At 56.3% G+C, this 12,892-nt stretch overlaps 1 protein-coding gene across 12 annotated transcripts; it reads left to right on the top strand.

The window, feature by feature from the left end:
• The first annotated feature begins 6,985 nt into the window (after positions 1-6,985).
• Positions 6,986-9,865, top strand: Cdkn1c (cyclin-dependent kinase inhibitor 1C). 12 transcript variants are annotated; one of them, XM_008760077.4, is made up of 4 exons: positions 6,986-7,347; positions 7,484-8,426; positions 8,937-9,075; positions 9,171-9,865. In XM_008760077.4, the coding sequence occupies exons 2-3, from the start codon at positions 7,493-7,495 to the stop codon at positions 9,068-9,070; spliced, it is 1,068 nt and encodes a 355-aa protein (XP_008758299.1). In that variant the 5' UTR covers positions 6,986-7,347; positions 7,484-7,492; the 3' UTR covers positions 9,071-9,075; positions 9,171-9,865. The 12 variants fall into 12 exon arrangements, with proteins under 12 accessions (XP_008758299.1, XP_063136977.1, XP_008758298.1 ...); XM_063280907.1 differs by having other exon boundaries at positions 6,999-7,347; positions 7,484-8,390; XM_008760076.4 differs by having other exon boundaries at positions 6,999-7,347; positions 9,166-9,865.
• The last annotated feature ends 3,027 nt before the right edge of the window (positions 9,866-12,892 follow it).

Here is a 12,892-nt window from a genome sequence, read left to right as displayed (position 1 = left end):
GTGAACCCTGCTCTCTGGTTCAGAGTCTCCTGAAGATTAAATGTAATTATTGGCACATGGAGACCATAACTTGGAAACACTTGGGACAGAGAGGGTGTAATTCCAGATGCAGTGGATCAGCCTCCAGAAGGGGATACAGCCCCGAGTGTCTCCATGCATCGTGCAGACACTGAAGGAATGGGCCACTGCTGACTTGTTGGGGGAGGGGTTGTGTTGTCAGGGCCGGTAATTAGGCTGCGGATTAGGGGACCCCACGTGACTACTGGTGCAAGTGCTTTTGTTGTGGTCTGAGTCTCCCTTAGCGCCACCCCCACCCCCACCCCTGGGATCAAAGGAAATGTACAGTTTTCTTTGCAACCCAGTGGGAGGGGGTCACCTGGAAGGGTCTGCGCCTTCCTCTCCACGTTGTTAGGGGCGACCAAGGGAAAGAGGTAGTGAGGCACCCTCAAGGGGAAGCTTGTTTTGACAGTTCACATGCCTCTTACTTGGTCCTCAAGCCACCACAGGAGCCTCACGAATAAGAAAGCAGAGACACAGAGAGGGCCACATGCTTGCCCAAGGATGGCCAGTTCTACCTGAGCTCTCACCCGCACTTGCCCTACCCCTTCTCCCCCCAACACTCCCGGGATCAAGTGTGACAGCCTTCAGTGATGAAACCTTAGGTCTTCTCTGCCTGGCTCCAGTGGCCTCTTCAGAACCTAACCTCTCATTCTCTCATTCTCTGCCACAAACATCTGACAAGGCTGGGGTGTTCACAGACCTGGGGTTCTGCCCTCATCCACCCTCCTATGAAGAGCCATTGATTGTGGGGCCCGTATGTCCTGGGGGCTGCTAATCCTTCTTTGTTGTGCCTTGAATGTGCCATGCCTATATCCACACATATGGTCACCTAGGCCCAAGAAGGGAGTGCCAGGGGACAGGCCTAGCAAGCCGCTGGCTTTGGAACTCTAAGGCTGGGGTGGGGTTGGGGGCTTTGTGCAGCAAATTCAGGAGAGGGAAACAAGTCAGAAGCACTGGAGGAAGGCTAGGCCTGGGGGGTGGGGTGAGGGGTGGGTAGTGAGAGAGTGAATGGGGCTAGAAAGGAGGGGCGAGGATGGGAAGGGTGGGGACGGAGAAGGCTTGGAGAGGTGGAAGAAAAACACCATCCCCTCCCTCCTCTTTCTCTTTTTTTTTTTTTTTTTTTTGGAGACAAGGTCTCACTATGTAACCCTAGAACTCACTATATATAGATCAGGCTGGGCTTGAACACACAGAAATTTGTCTGCCTCTGTCTCCCAAGCGCGGACTTAACGGCTTGTGCTACCACACAGGGCACTTTCAGCCCTTAGAACAGGCTCTTTGCCCCTGAAGCTGGCCTTCCTTTCCTTTGTCCTACTACTTACAAGCTTCTGAGGGTAAGACAGGCTTACAGGCTAATGGCCGGTTTGGCTAGGGTGTGAGTCATAGCTCTGGCTCCCCAAGTACCAGGCCTTTTAACAATTCTAATTAGCTGCACTGGGAAAAAGCATAATCTTGAGGGCCTGCAGCCTCAGAACAGCAAGACCCCTGTCAAGTCACCTTCGGGTTGTGAGACACAGTTGTGTGAGTGGGCAGCATCAACTTTCAACAAGCCCGGTTGGGGTCCGGTGGTTGACACACTCCTGCTGTAATGTGGCCTCTCACCACCAGGGGGCAGAAGGACTCCAGCCTTGGTCTTGAGGCTGCTGGAGGCCTCTCTGCGGTAGCTTGCGGTAGCCACTCTTATCTTAGCCTTGAGCAGCGCAGATAGGGAAGAATCCCTTACCCAACCCGGCACAGGTTCCTGCAGGAGACACGGTGAAGATGGAGCTGTTCCAGGTGCTGTTGTTCCAACTTCCAGCCTGGTAACTGCTCTCTTTAAAGCACAAACCAGGGAGGACTGGGTGGAAGGGATGAGTAGGAGTTGGCTGAAAGAAGAAAGGGAGGAAGGCCCCCTTGCCCTGATCATTCAGGGCACAGGTGAGCATATTCTTTCAAGCTCCATTTATGGTGGGATCTGGAGCAGTCACCCCACCTCTCTGGCCTTGGTTTCTTCGTTTCAGGATTAAGTGAGGTCACACGAAGTAGGGGCTCAACTCTCATCTAGCAGTCTCGTGGTCTAGGGACACAACTCAATAGTTAAGAGTGCTCGCCTAACTTCCACATCTCCAGCACTACATAACCAGGCATGTGCTGCATATCTGAATCCTAGCACTCAGGAGACGGAGGCAGGGGGATCAGAACTGAGAGATCATCCTTGGCTACATGTCATCCTGGCTGAGTTTGAAGCCCGCCTGGTCCATTGAAAGACTGTCTCAAAATAGTCTTTCGGCAACTCCCTTCACCCCTGAGGTCTGGTCTGTCTGTCTGTCTGTCTCTGTCTTTCTGTCTCTCTTTGTCTCTCTCTCTCTCTCTCTCTCTCTCTCTCTCTCTCTCTCTCTCTCTCTCTGTGTGTGTGTGTGTGTGTGTATGTGTGTGTGTGTGTGTGTGTGCGCGCGCGCGCTTGCTTTCTGTGGGCCCTTCGTATCCCTCTAGCCTCTTCAGCAGGTCCTGAGCTCCTCGGACATCGAAGCTATTGGAAGCTAGGACAAAGGTAGGTGGCTTGGAGGGACCTGGGGATCCTGTGTGCACCTCATGGATAGGAGGTTCTGATTGTGAGTTCTGCCAGCGCCACCAAGAAAGGGCTGTGAGGGAAGGGCGTTTTTATTTCCTTGGCAAAGTGGGCAGGGGGACCCGGGAACCTGGGAGCCCGGTGTTGCACATGGCCTGTGGAAAGAGGGAAGGCTGGGGGCTTGAGGATGGCCCAGTGTTTGACTTCGGTTCGCACCAGCCCTTTAGACCCCCTCATCCCCAAGACGAACATCAGGATCCTGGGGTGCTTAGTGGTCCTGGACTTCTAGAACACTGGGTCTTGGGCCCAGTCAAGTCATGCAACTGGGCTCAGGCTCCCCACCTCCAAACCGCGGCGGCGGCGAGGCGGCCGCCGCACGTGTCTGGGGGCGGCTCCTGCCTGCGGCAGTTCCTTGTTCGTAGTCTCCCTCTGCAGGGCCTGGCCCTGCCCCTCCCACCCATTCCTGGAGAATGAGGACCCCCAGCCCGGACCCCGAGTACAAGGCAGGCCCTGTAATCGGAGCCTGGGCCGCATGTGGCCGCGTCACCGGAGAGAGGCCGGCACCTGCGGAGGACGTGTCTGGCAGCGGCCCCAAGAACAGCCCGTCCTGGGGGCGGGGCGAGCCGAGCGCGGGAACTGGTGCGGGAGGGCGTTCGCCCTGCGCCCGCCTGGGGCCCCGCCAAGTTCGCGCAGGGAGCTGCTTACTGCTGGGGGCGGCGGGGTTCTTCTGTAACCGCACACACCCCTCGGAGCCTCCAGCCCAACCAACAGGGCAGGAGTTGGAGGCTTGGGGGAATGTGTGGGGGACATTCCAGGGGCTCCCGCCATCGCAAACAGTCAAACTCTATCCAGGGCTTGGTCCAAGTGTTCGTTAGGATCGAGGCCAGTGACTCTGACTGCTGAGTGATCTCAGACAGGATGCTGAACTTCTCTGAGCCACGTTCTTCCCTCTCCAGGGTGATGGATTAAAGCAGGAAGGGATCCCAAAGCAGATGCTGGTCAGAGCCCGCAGTAGGCACAAGATGGAACCACTCTGGCCTTCTTGAAGGTGCATCAACCTCATCGGGGAGGCAGCTGGATTCCCCCCTTCCCCGGTGAAAAGACCCCAGAAGGACGGTGGGGGGACTACTCTCTGTCCATGACCCTCCAGGAGTCTCCAGAGGCAACAAAGTGTGTCACCCAGCCCTTCGGCCTTCTCCCTCTACTGCTGACCCTGGGCCTGCATTCTCCACCTTCTTTGACGGATGGGTGACATATGGCTCATGGTTTCATGGAAAATTCTTCAAGGCCTTAATTTATCTGATATGACAGCTCAGGGTCTTAGAATTTGAGAAGGCAGCTTTAAGGGCCAGAGGGGAGACAAATCTCAACTCTACACTTGATTACTCCGGGAGAGACCCAGAACCTGGGGCTCTGGGTCAGGAGTATGAATGACCAGGAGAGCCGTCCACGCAGGCAGGAAAGAGGCAGGAGGCAGTCAAGAAACTGGTGTTGCCCAAGTCAGCCACCAGGGGGAAGTATGAAGCCAAGGACAGGCCTCCGGGACTCTGCTCTGGCTCGGGGCTGGAAGACCCTGAGCACCCGGCTTCCTCAGGGCGCCCGGAGTCCCCGCAGCCGACGAGCTATGCGGGTTGTTGTGAGTGCGATCCGGGGACGTTCCGGGAAACCAAGCTGGTTTAGCTCCTCTAAGAATTAAAGGGCAGGGGGGCTGGGGCCAAGAACCTTCCTTCATTACAACTCACTAATCAAATCTCGGAGTTGATTCGAGGAGCTGGAGGGTGTAGGTTAAGCCTTAACCACCCAGGAGCCACAGCTAGGTTTTAATATAGTCAGCCCGTTTCCTTCTCGGAACATACTGCTTAAGTGTTCGCCTGCCTGCTGTGTGTTCTAGCTACAGTCAGTAGCTGCACCGCAGAGTCAGCTCCTAACTTTTAGCGATTTAGGACACAAAATTTATCCGTCCGTCCGTCCGTCCATCCATCCATCCATTCATTTTCGGTGCTGGGGATGGAACCCAGAGCCAGCGTACATACTTCTCAAGTGCCTCAGCACTGAGTCACCCCCAGCTTTCATCTCCTTTTTATCTCCTACTCCAATCACGGGCAGAGTGGCTGTGCCTGAGCCTTGCAATGGCCCTCTCTGTTTCTCATTCGGCCAGCCAGGTGGGGCACACAGGAAAACAGCTCCTATGGCTGTAACGTAATTGAATTCGCACAGACATTTCGACAACAATTGGTGGCAGAAACTGGTCTTTGACTTTGGATGTGTGGTCTTTCTGGGTGCTCCGGGAGAGGCAAGAGGTGAATCACACACACCCAAGGGTATGGGTGAAGATGGAGGGAGAGACTCATTCCAAGGGAGAGGTTCCAGGATTTATACCCCAATCACACACCACACAAGAAAGAAGTCAGGAAACTTGTGCCTGATGAACCCGGGCTCCAGACCAGCACTCCATCCCCCAACTCTCCCCAGCAACACAGTAAAAATGTTCTTGTTTCCTTTGGAAGTATTTTTAATGTCAAAAATAGAAGACGATTCGTGTAGCCAGACAGATGTTTACTTACCTACAGGTCCCTTGGGTCAGAGGGCTAGATGGGGAGCTTTACCCTGCTCCCGGAAGCAGTGTGCCTAACAGGCCTGTTGGTGCTAGCATTGATGGAACTTCACCGTCACGGACTTGCAGAAGGGGTCACTTTTACCTGTGTTGAGACGGACAAACAAGCAGATGAAATGGGAATGTAAAAGGAGAATGCAAGTGATACAGGCAACCTGGGGTAGGGGTGCCCTAGCCAGTCTGATACCCAGCGAGGCCGCCTGCACCACAGTTCATCTGATCATCAGTGATCATCTACACCGCCAACAAATAGGACCTGGGAGCTCCACACCACAGGAAGTGTGTTCAGTCCTCTCAGCAGCTTTGGCCTGGGTCGTGGGCAGGGTGGGCCTCCTCTCTCCTGGCCATCCTTGACAGCTGCAGCCTGGGCATTCGGACTGTTGGGGAGACCCGGGGGGCCCCCGGTGTTCACTAACAAGTGTGGTCCTGTGTCCAGGGTCTCTGGAGAGGCCCATGTGGCTTTGACACAGGGACAGAACAAAGCCCCGCCTCCTTCTGACCCTGGGCTAGTCGATTTTAGCCTTTAGTGAGGGGTTTGTAGGGCCCCATGGAAGCCTTCATTAGTTTTATTTTACTCAAGAAAAATACTGTGACATACTGATGTTCTGAGAGATTTGTAATATGGTGTATCGAGAAAAATAAATCCTTACAGGTCACAGGCACTGCTCCCTGCACCAGGACAGCTTCCAAACCCTGTCTCTCACCTGTTCCAGGACAGCCTGCTCAGTCCGGCCCCTGGCTTCAGGGTTTGACTTGACCCTCTGGTTGGTCCAACCTACCTACCCCTGTAAACAGGATTCTGTCTCAGAATTCTCACAGGCATCTCTGCTGGGAGCTGAGAGCTTGGGGCTCTGCAGGGCCTTTCTGTATGTCCGGAAGTCCTGGTTCTCCAGGGCAGGGGCGGGGGAGGGGGCCAGCTCCTGGCACATGCCTGAGTCACCTTCTCGACTCCCTGCCCTAAATAATGAACTCCTTTTGGCGGCGGCGGGGGCTGGGGGGGGGCGCTCTGTCAAGCCCCGTCGGGTGTGTTTGTGTGAGTATCCAGGGCCCCACCAAGAGGCACTGCTGTGGAGGAGGGGTGGGTCACTCCCTCTTTTCTAGCACAACTACTTCCAGCCAACTAAGGTAGGCAGAACTGGGGGCGGAATATGGCCTGACCCAAATCTAAGGTCCTAGGTATCTATCAGTGTCATGATGTAGGTACAGCCAGGATGGGCCCAACTTGTGTCTCATCTCCTGGGCCTATTATAGATCAGGTTACAGACCCTGGTTCAGGCCCTTAAGATCTCCACAATATTGTTCCTCAGGAAAAGAATGGAAGTGACGCCTGTCTCTAACTCTGTGATAGAGGTTCTTAGAGTCAGCAGGTGTGCTGATACCTCGAAGGCAGATACTCATGCCTGGGTGCAGAGAGTGGATCCAGATTTGGTACTGTCAGGGCCAGGATCCAGATGGTAGTGGTAGGTTAAATCCCTAATCAGTTGGCGCACTCCTAGGGCTAGCGCGGGCTGCGGGAACCGAGGGACCTGCAGCGACGTCGGCATCACTGAGGGGCTGTGCCCAGCTTCATGGTCCGAGGGGGCGCGCGCGTCGCGGCTGCGCGAGCCCCCGCCTGCAGACAAAGGAGCCCGCGGGGGGGCGGGGGGGATGGGGCGAGGGGGAGGGGCGTCGCGGTGTCACGTTACCGCCCGCAGAGCTCTTTAACTCGAGCCCCGCCCCTTGTCCCGCGCAGCCCGCTCGCCGCGCGGCCGCCAATCAGAGCACGCCCCTCGCCCGCCCCGCCCGGCCCCGGGGGTGTGTGCGCTCGGCCAATGAGCGCGGCGCGGGGGCCGGGCCTCTGTGGGCGGGGCGGGGTGCGCCCTCCAATCGCAGCGGTGTTGTTGAAACTGAAAATACTACATTATGCTAATCGTGAGGAGGCCCGCGCGCGCGGGGGTGGGGCCAGCGCGTATAAAGGGGCGCAGCGGTCTGGGCGTTCCACAGGCCGAGTGCGCTGTGCTCGAGGGGTGCCGGCTAGGCCCGACTGAGAGCAAGCGAACAGGCAGGCAAGCTCCGAGGGGGCGCGGCCCAAGCTGGACAGGACAAACGATCGAGACGCAGGAGCCGTCCATCACCAATTAGCCAGGTAGCCGCCGCGTCCCTAGGCTGAGGTGGACGCGGGCTGTGCAAGGGGTCTCACCCACGCCCAGCCTCCGCCCTCCTCCTCTCCCCTCTTCCTTCTCCTCCCGTTCCCTTCTTTCTCGCTGCCCGCGTTTGCACAGCCTTCGACCATGGGCATGTCCGACGTGTACCTCCGCAGCAGAACAGCGATGGAACGCTTGGCCTCCAGCGACACCTTCCCAGTGATAGCGCGCAGCAGCGCCTGCCGCAGCCTCTTCGGGCCTGTAGACCACGAGGAGCTGGGCCGCGAGCTGCGGATGCGCCTGGCGGAGCTGAACGCCGAGGACCAGAACCGCTGGGACTTCAACTTCCAGCAGGATGTGCCTCTTCGAGGCCCTGGTCGTCTGCAGTGGATGGAGGTGGACAGCGAGTCTGTGCCCGCCTTCTACCGCGAGACGGTGCAGGTGGGGCGCTGTCGCCTGCAGCTGGGGCCCCGGCCACCTCCGGTGGCTGTGGCTGTCATCCCGCGTTCTGGGCCGCCGGCTGGCGAGGGCCCCGACGGCCTAGAGGAGGCGCCTGAGCAGCCGCCCAGCGCCCCAGCCTCGGCCGTGGTCGCGGAGCCCACCCCACCCGCGACCCCGGCCCCGGCCTCAGATCTGACCTCAGACCCGATTCCGGACGTGACCCCGGTCGCGACCTCGGACTCGACTCCAGACCCGATCCCAGACGTGGCGACTCAGGACGGCGAGGAACAGGTCCCTGAGCAGGTCTCTGAGCAGGTCTCTGAGCAGGGCGAGGAGTCGGGTGCTGAGCCGGGTGATGAGCTGGGAGCTGAGCCGGTCTCTGAGCAGGGCAAGCAGCAGGGCGCGGAGCCGGTCGAGGAGAAGGACGAGGAGCCGGTGGAGGAGCAGGGCGCAGAGCCGGTCGAGGAGAAGGACGAGGAGCCAGTCGAGGGGCAGAACGGGGAGCTGGTCGAGGAGCAGGACGAGAATCAGGAGCTGAAGGACCAGCCTCTCTCGGGGATTCCAGGACGTCCTGCAGCCGGGACTGCTGCGGCCAATGCGAACGGTGCGATCAAGAAGCTGTCGGGGCCTCTCATCTCTGGTGAGCCCCGCACGGCCCCGCCCCGGCCCGGCCTCGCTTTGTCCGGCCGGCCGGGCTCTCCCTCGCCCTCGGGGGCCTCGCCCGGTCCCCGCCTCCTCCCGTGGCATTAAAGGGCCCGCGGCGCTTAGGGCGCGGTTGCGCCCGCACCCCTTTCCTACTGGTAGGGGTGCAGCTTCAAGGCTCCCGAGCGTGCAGTGGGAGGGCGAGCCTGGCCGCGACCCACTCGGATCGCGGTCTTTGGCTCGGGCCGCGGGAGCCCCTTAGGGAGCCGTGTGTGCGGCATGGAGGGGGTTAAGTGCGGCGGCAGCCCCGGGGGGCTTGGCCGCGGGACAAGGGGAAATGCTTACACAGCACATTGCGCGGCGACGTAAACAAAGCTGACCCGCCGCGGACCTCGGCGCGGGCGGGGATGGCGCCCCCACCCCGGCCCCGCGCCCTGCGCACTCCGCGGGTCCCCTCGCTGGTCTCCGGGACGGCCCCGCCCTGACCGGCGCGCGTTGTCGCCCGCAGACTTCTTCGCCAAGCGCAAGAGAACTGCGCAGGAGAACAAGGCGTCGAACGATGTCCCTGCAGGGTGTCCCTCTCCTAACGTGGCTCCTGGGGTGGGCGCGGTGGAGCAGACCCCGCGCAAACGTCTGCGATGAGTTAGGTGAGTCTGGCGTTCCCCCCGGGGGTCGCGGAGGGGCCGCTCCCGGGGGGTTCCCGTCATGCCTGCTCACCTGAGTCCCTCTCCCCGCAGTTTAGAGCCTAACGGCCAGAGAGAACTTGCTGGGCATCTGGGCAGCGGACGATGGAAGAACTCTGGGCTTCGGCTGGGACCTTTCATTCATGTAGCAGGAACCGGAGATGGCTGCGCAGAGCAGCCCACGGTTTTGTGGAAATCTGAAAACTGTGCAATGTATTGAGAACACTCTGTACCATGTGCAAGGAGTACGCTGGTCCCAAGGTGTAAAGCTTTAAATCATTTATGTAAAATGTTTAATCTCTACTCGCTCTCAGTGCAAAAAGATAAAAAGAAAAAAAGAGAGAGAAACTAGAAAATGTAGAACGAAGGAAAAAGACGAGAAAAAGGAAAAACATGTATATTTGTACAAAAAGTTAAAAATTATGCTAATTTAATGTTTGTATTTATCCATGCGTGGATCCCTCTGCCGCGCAACTGCTGGCTTATTGATTATTACCAAAGGCACTAGAAATCACCAGCTTCAGATTACCCACAAATGTAAATCTACTTTTGTATTAGACTCTAGAGGAATGGTTGTTGAGTAAAAGCCCCCACACATTCATCTTCAGTTAGCTGACAGTGTCCTCCACATTATTAGATTGCTCTTAAACTTGGTGACCAGACTGTCGAAAAATGGTTCCTGTACTGCCCATACCAACTGCCCAGGGCTCCTCGTCCGCCAGGTTCTAAATAAAGAGGCCCAACAAAAATCACACTCGAAGTCTTGTTCTTTTACACGTTTGTGGCTCAGAGCTGAGGCAAATGAATATGGTGGGTGGGTGGGGTCTGGAGCAAGAGGGGAGTCAGCCGAACATCATTTGACATCACCATCACTTGACAGAGTGTTGTCTGCTTACAAGGAAGGGGAACAACTTTCACAGGACCTACTGACCTGCTTCTCAGGAGTTTGGGAAACAAGTGTCTGTCCCTAATAGACACTCTGTTTTGTCTAACTCCAGCCGGACCCTGATGGGCACTTGCAGGGCTTAGAACAATGTAAGCTCCCACATACCATAGAAGTTCTCCGTGCCAAATACAGTGGAGCCCTGAAAGTCCAGGACCCCTAGGTCCACAAATCAGAGCTTCCCCAAGAACAGGCAGCATGATAGTTTGGTAGGGAGTGGGAAGGGGGTGATGAACAGATACTGGGGGAGAACACAGGGTGAGATGGACTGGGGGTGGGTCCTGACCTAGCTTCTGTGTGAGAATTCAAAGCTGTGGCCCCCACATCCCCATGCCCTGTTTCCTGCTGGTCCACTGGATCCAAAGAGACCCCTTTTTAGTTCAAAACGGGAAGGGTTCTTTACATACCTGCCTATAAAGTGATGGCTTTCAAAGGAGAAGGTATGACATAAAACAGATTGTCCCATGAAGCCCTTACAAAGTTTTGTGGGCCAGGAGAGAACTCACGGACATTATCAGGCTGTATAAGGCTGGACCAAGATTTTACAGATGTGTGGGGGGCATATGATTAACTAAGCCTTCCCTGAGTACCTTAGAGGCCTAGTGTGGTCAGGCTTTGAGAAATGCTCCCACCCCATTGAGAGGGCAGACCTCAAGGAGGGCAGGTCCTGCTGCCTGCAGCAGCCCTCACTTGTTGGTAGCCCAGGAATTAGAATCTAGCAAGGAAAGCTACTTATTGTATGAGCCCATGGGGGCGGGGGAAACTTCCAGCATTCACCTGTGTGCTAGAGCAGCCCTTTCCTTTGTGTCTTGAGGGTGGCCATGGTACTTGAGGTGCTGGACAGCAGAGGCACGAGTTAGGTCCTAACTGTTAGGAGAATACTGGGCCAGAAGCCTGGCAGTTAGTCATGGGGTCTCAAGGACCGCAATGAGCTTTGTGACATATACACACAGTGCAGAGAGGCCTCTGTGCGCAAGTCAGTCAGGCCTCTGTTCTCTGCCATGATTCTTACAAACACTAAACCTAGGGCCCACCTGTAACCCCACATTCTGTGTTGCTTTGGGGGTTCCTCAGCAGCATCCAGGGCTGTGTGAGGACACAGAGGCCATTTTGAGGGTGTGGCAGGGTCTGCAGCAGATACTTAAGATCCCTGATCTAGGAAGCAACATGACACACTTGACTCTGAGTCTATGTGGCCCCAGCCAGGTCTGTTTGACCTTGGGAACAGGTTTCTCTGTATGAGCTGGGGGAATATTTGGTGTCCTATGGCTGTTGCCTTAGGCATGGAGGATGTTGGGTGGTACTGCCCTGTCCTGAGCCCAAGACAGAGGGGTGGTTGGTAGGACTGTGGTACTAACCATTCAAGTGGTAATGACTCATGATGGTGGGTAGGAGGTCACACTGGGAAGGATCTAGATGGGGGTTATCCAGGACTCCTCAATAGAACAGACTGGGCCATGAAGGAGGAAAGGGAAGAAGGGTGTGCAGGAGCAGAGAAAAAGGAGAAAGGGAGGCCATGGGGGGGCCGTCAGGCTCTCAGGGGCTGCCTGGAGTCTTGGTAGGACATGGTTCCCATCATATGGGCTCCGCTATTGAGGGTGAGTGTGCCCTTTGGGGTGTGACTGATGGGCCACTTTTGTCCCTTGGCCTCCTGAGTCTGATTGACAGGCTACAGGTTGGATTTTGTGCAAGGCAGTGGCGAATGAAAGCAAAGGGCTTCAGTGCAGGCGGAGAGCAGGGAAGCCAGCAAGAAGGTGGGTATAACAGGAGGGTGCTGTGCTACAGAGGTTAGGTGGCTAATATTCCAGAGGAACAGGGATGCCAGAGAACACAGAAGACGAAAGCTGCAGTCCCAGGCTCCCTAAGACCTTCTGTGTTGGAAGCAAATATAAAACCCAGTGAACCACAGTACACAAGACCAGTGTTGGAGACAGCCAAGCAACACCCAAGCTTTGCTTAAAACAGGGCACAGCAGGCTTCCCAGCAGCTTGCGCATGCTGACTGAACATGCTCGATGGGACTGGCAGAGGAAACGTGCGGTGCCTACGCCCTGAGGCCCTGGGGTATTTATTACTGGGGCTAGAGTAGAGGCAAGACTTTTAGGACTGCTGTGAGGTGTATTAAACTGGAAGGCCTGAGGTTTCTAGAGTTGATGTGAAGAATGGGTGTGGGATCAGGTTGTCAGCAGGAAGGGGAAAGGGCCAAGCTCCCTGCTTTGAGATGTAAGTCACTGCCCTGACTTCTCCTCTCAGACAGGCCTCGAGAACCTCAGAGCAGATTCATTATCTCAACAGCCCTCACCTATGGTGAGGTATGAGCACCCATTTCACAGATGTGTGGACTGAGGCTTTGAGATACCACTGCTGGTTAGGCACAGGAGAGAACGGACCAGTGCATAGCCTGGCTGCTCTCCAGGGTCAACAGTACTGATCTGGGCTTCTGCTTTTTTGTTTTCGTCATCAGTGAAAGTTCACAATTTACATGCAGGCTCACTTTTGATGGGTTGTCCCATCTTCTGGTTTAGACAAATGCATGATACCCTGTGTTCACCGTACGATTAAAAAGTGGACTCCATCTGCCCTCTGCCTCCATCCCCCAGCAATCCTGATCTTTTTGGCCCTCATAGTTTTGCCTTTGCAAAATGACTGTGTGCACCCTTTTTAGATTAGCTGTGTGCATTCAAAGGCTCCCCATGGCTTTTCCATGGCTTCCCCTTCTTTTTAGCACACGATTATTGTAGCTGTAGGGTGCTCCACACTAGCTTGTCCCACCTCCCTCTGAAGGCCATCACGGCTGCTTTCGGTTCAGGGAAGTTTGACTCAAGTCCCTGTAAATATC

This window comes from Rattus norvegicus, chromosome 1 (assembly GCF_036323735.1).
Source record: "Rattus norvegicus strain BN/NHsdMcwi chromosome 1, GRCr8, whole genome shotgun sequence".
Lineage (NCBI taxonomy): Eukaryota > Metazoa > Chordata > Mammalia > Rodentia > Muridae > Rattus > Rattus norvegicus.
The sequence above is the reverse complement of the archived record's forward strand: the minus strand, read 5'-3'. Positions and strand labels throughout refer to the sequence as shown.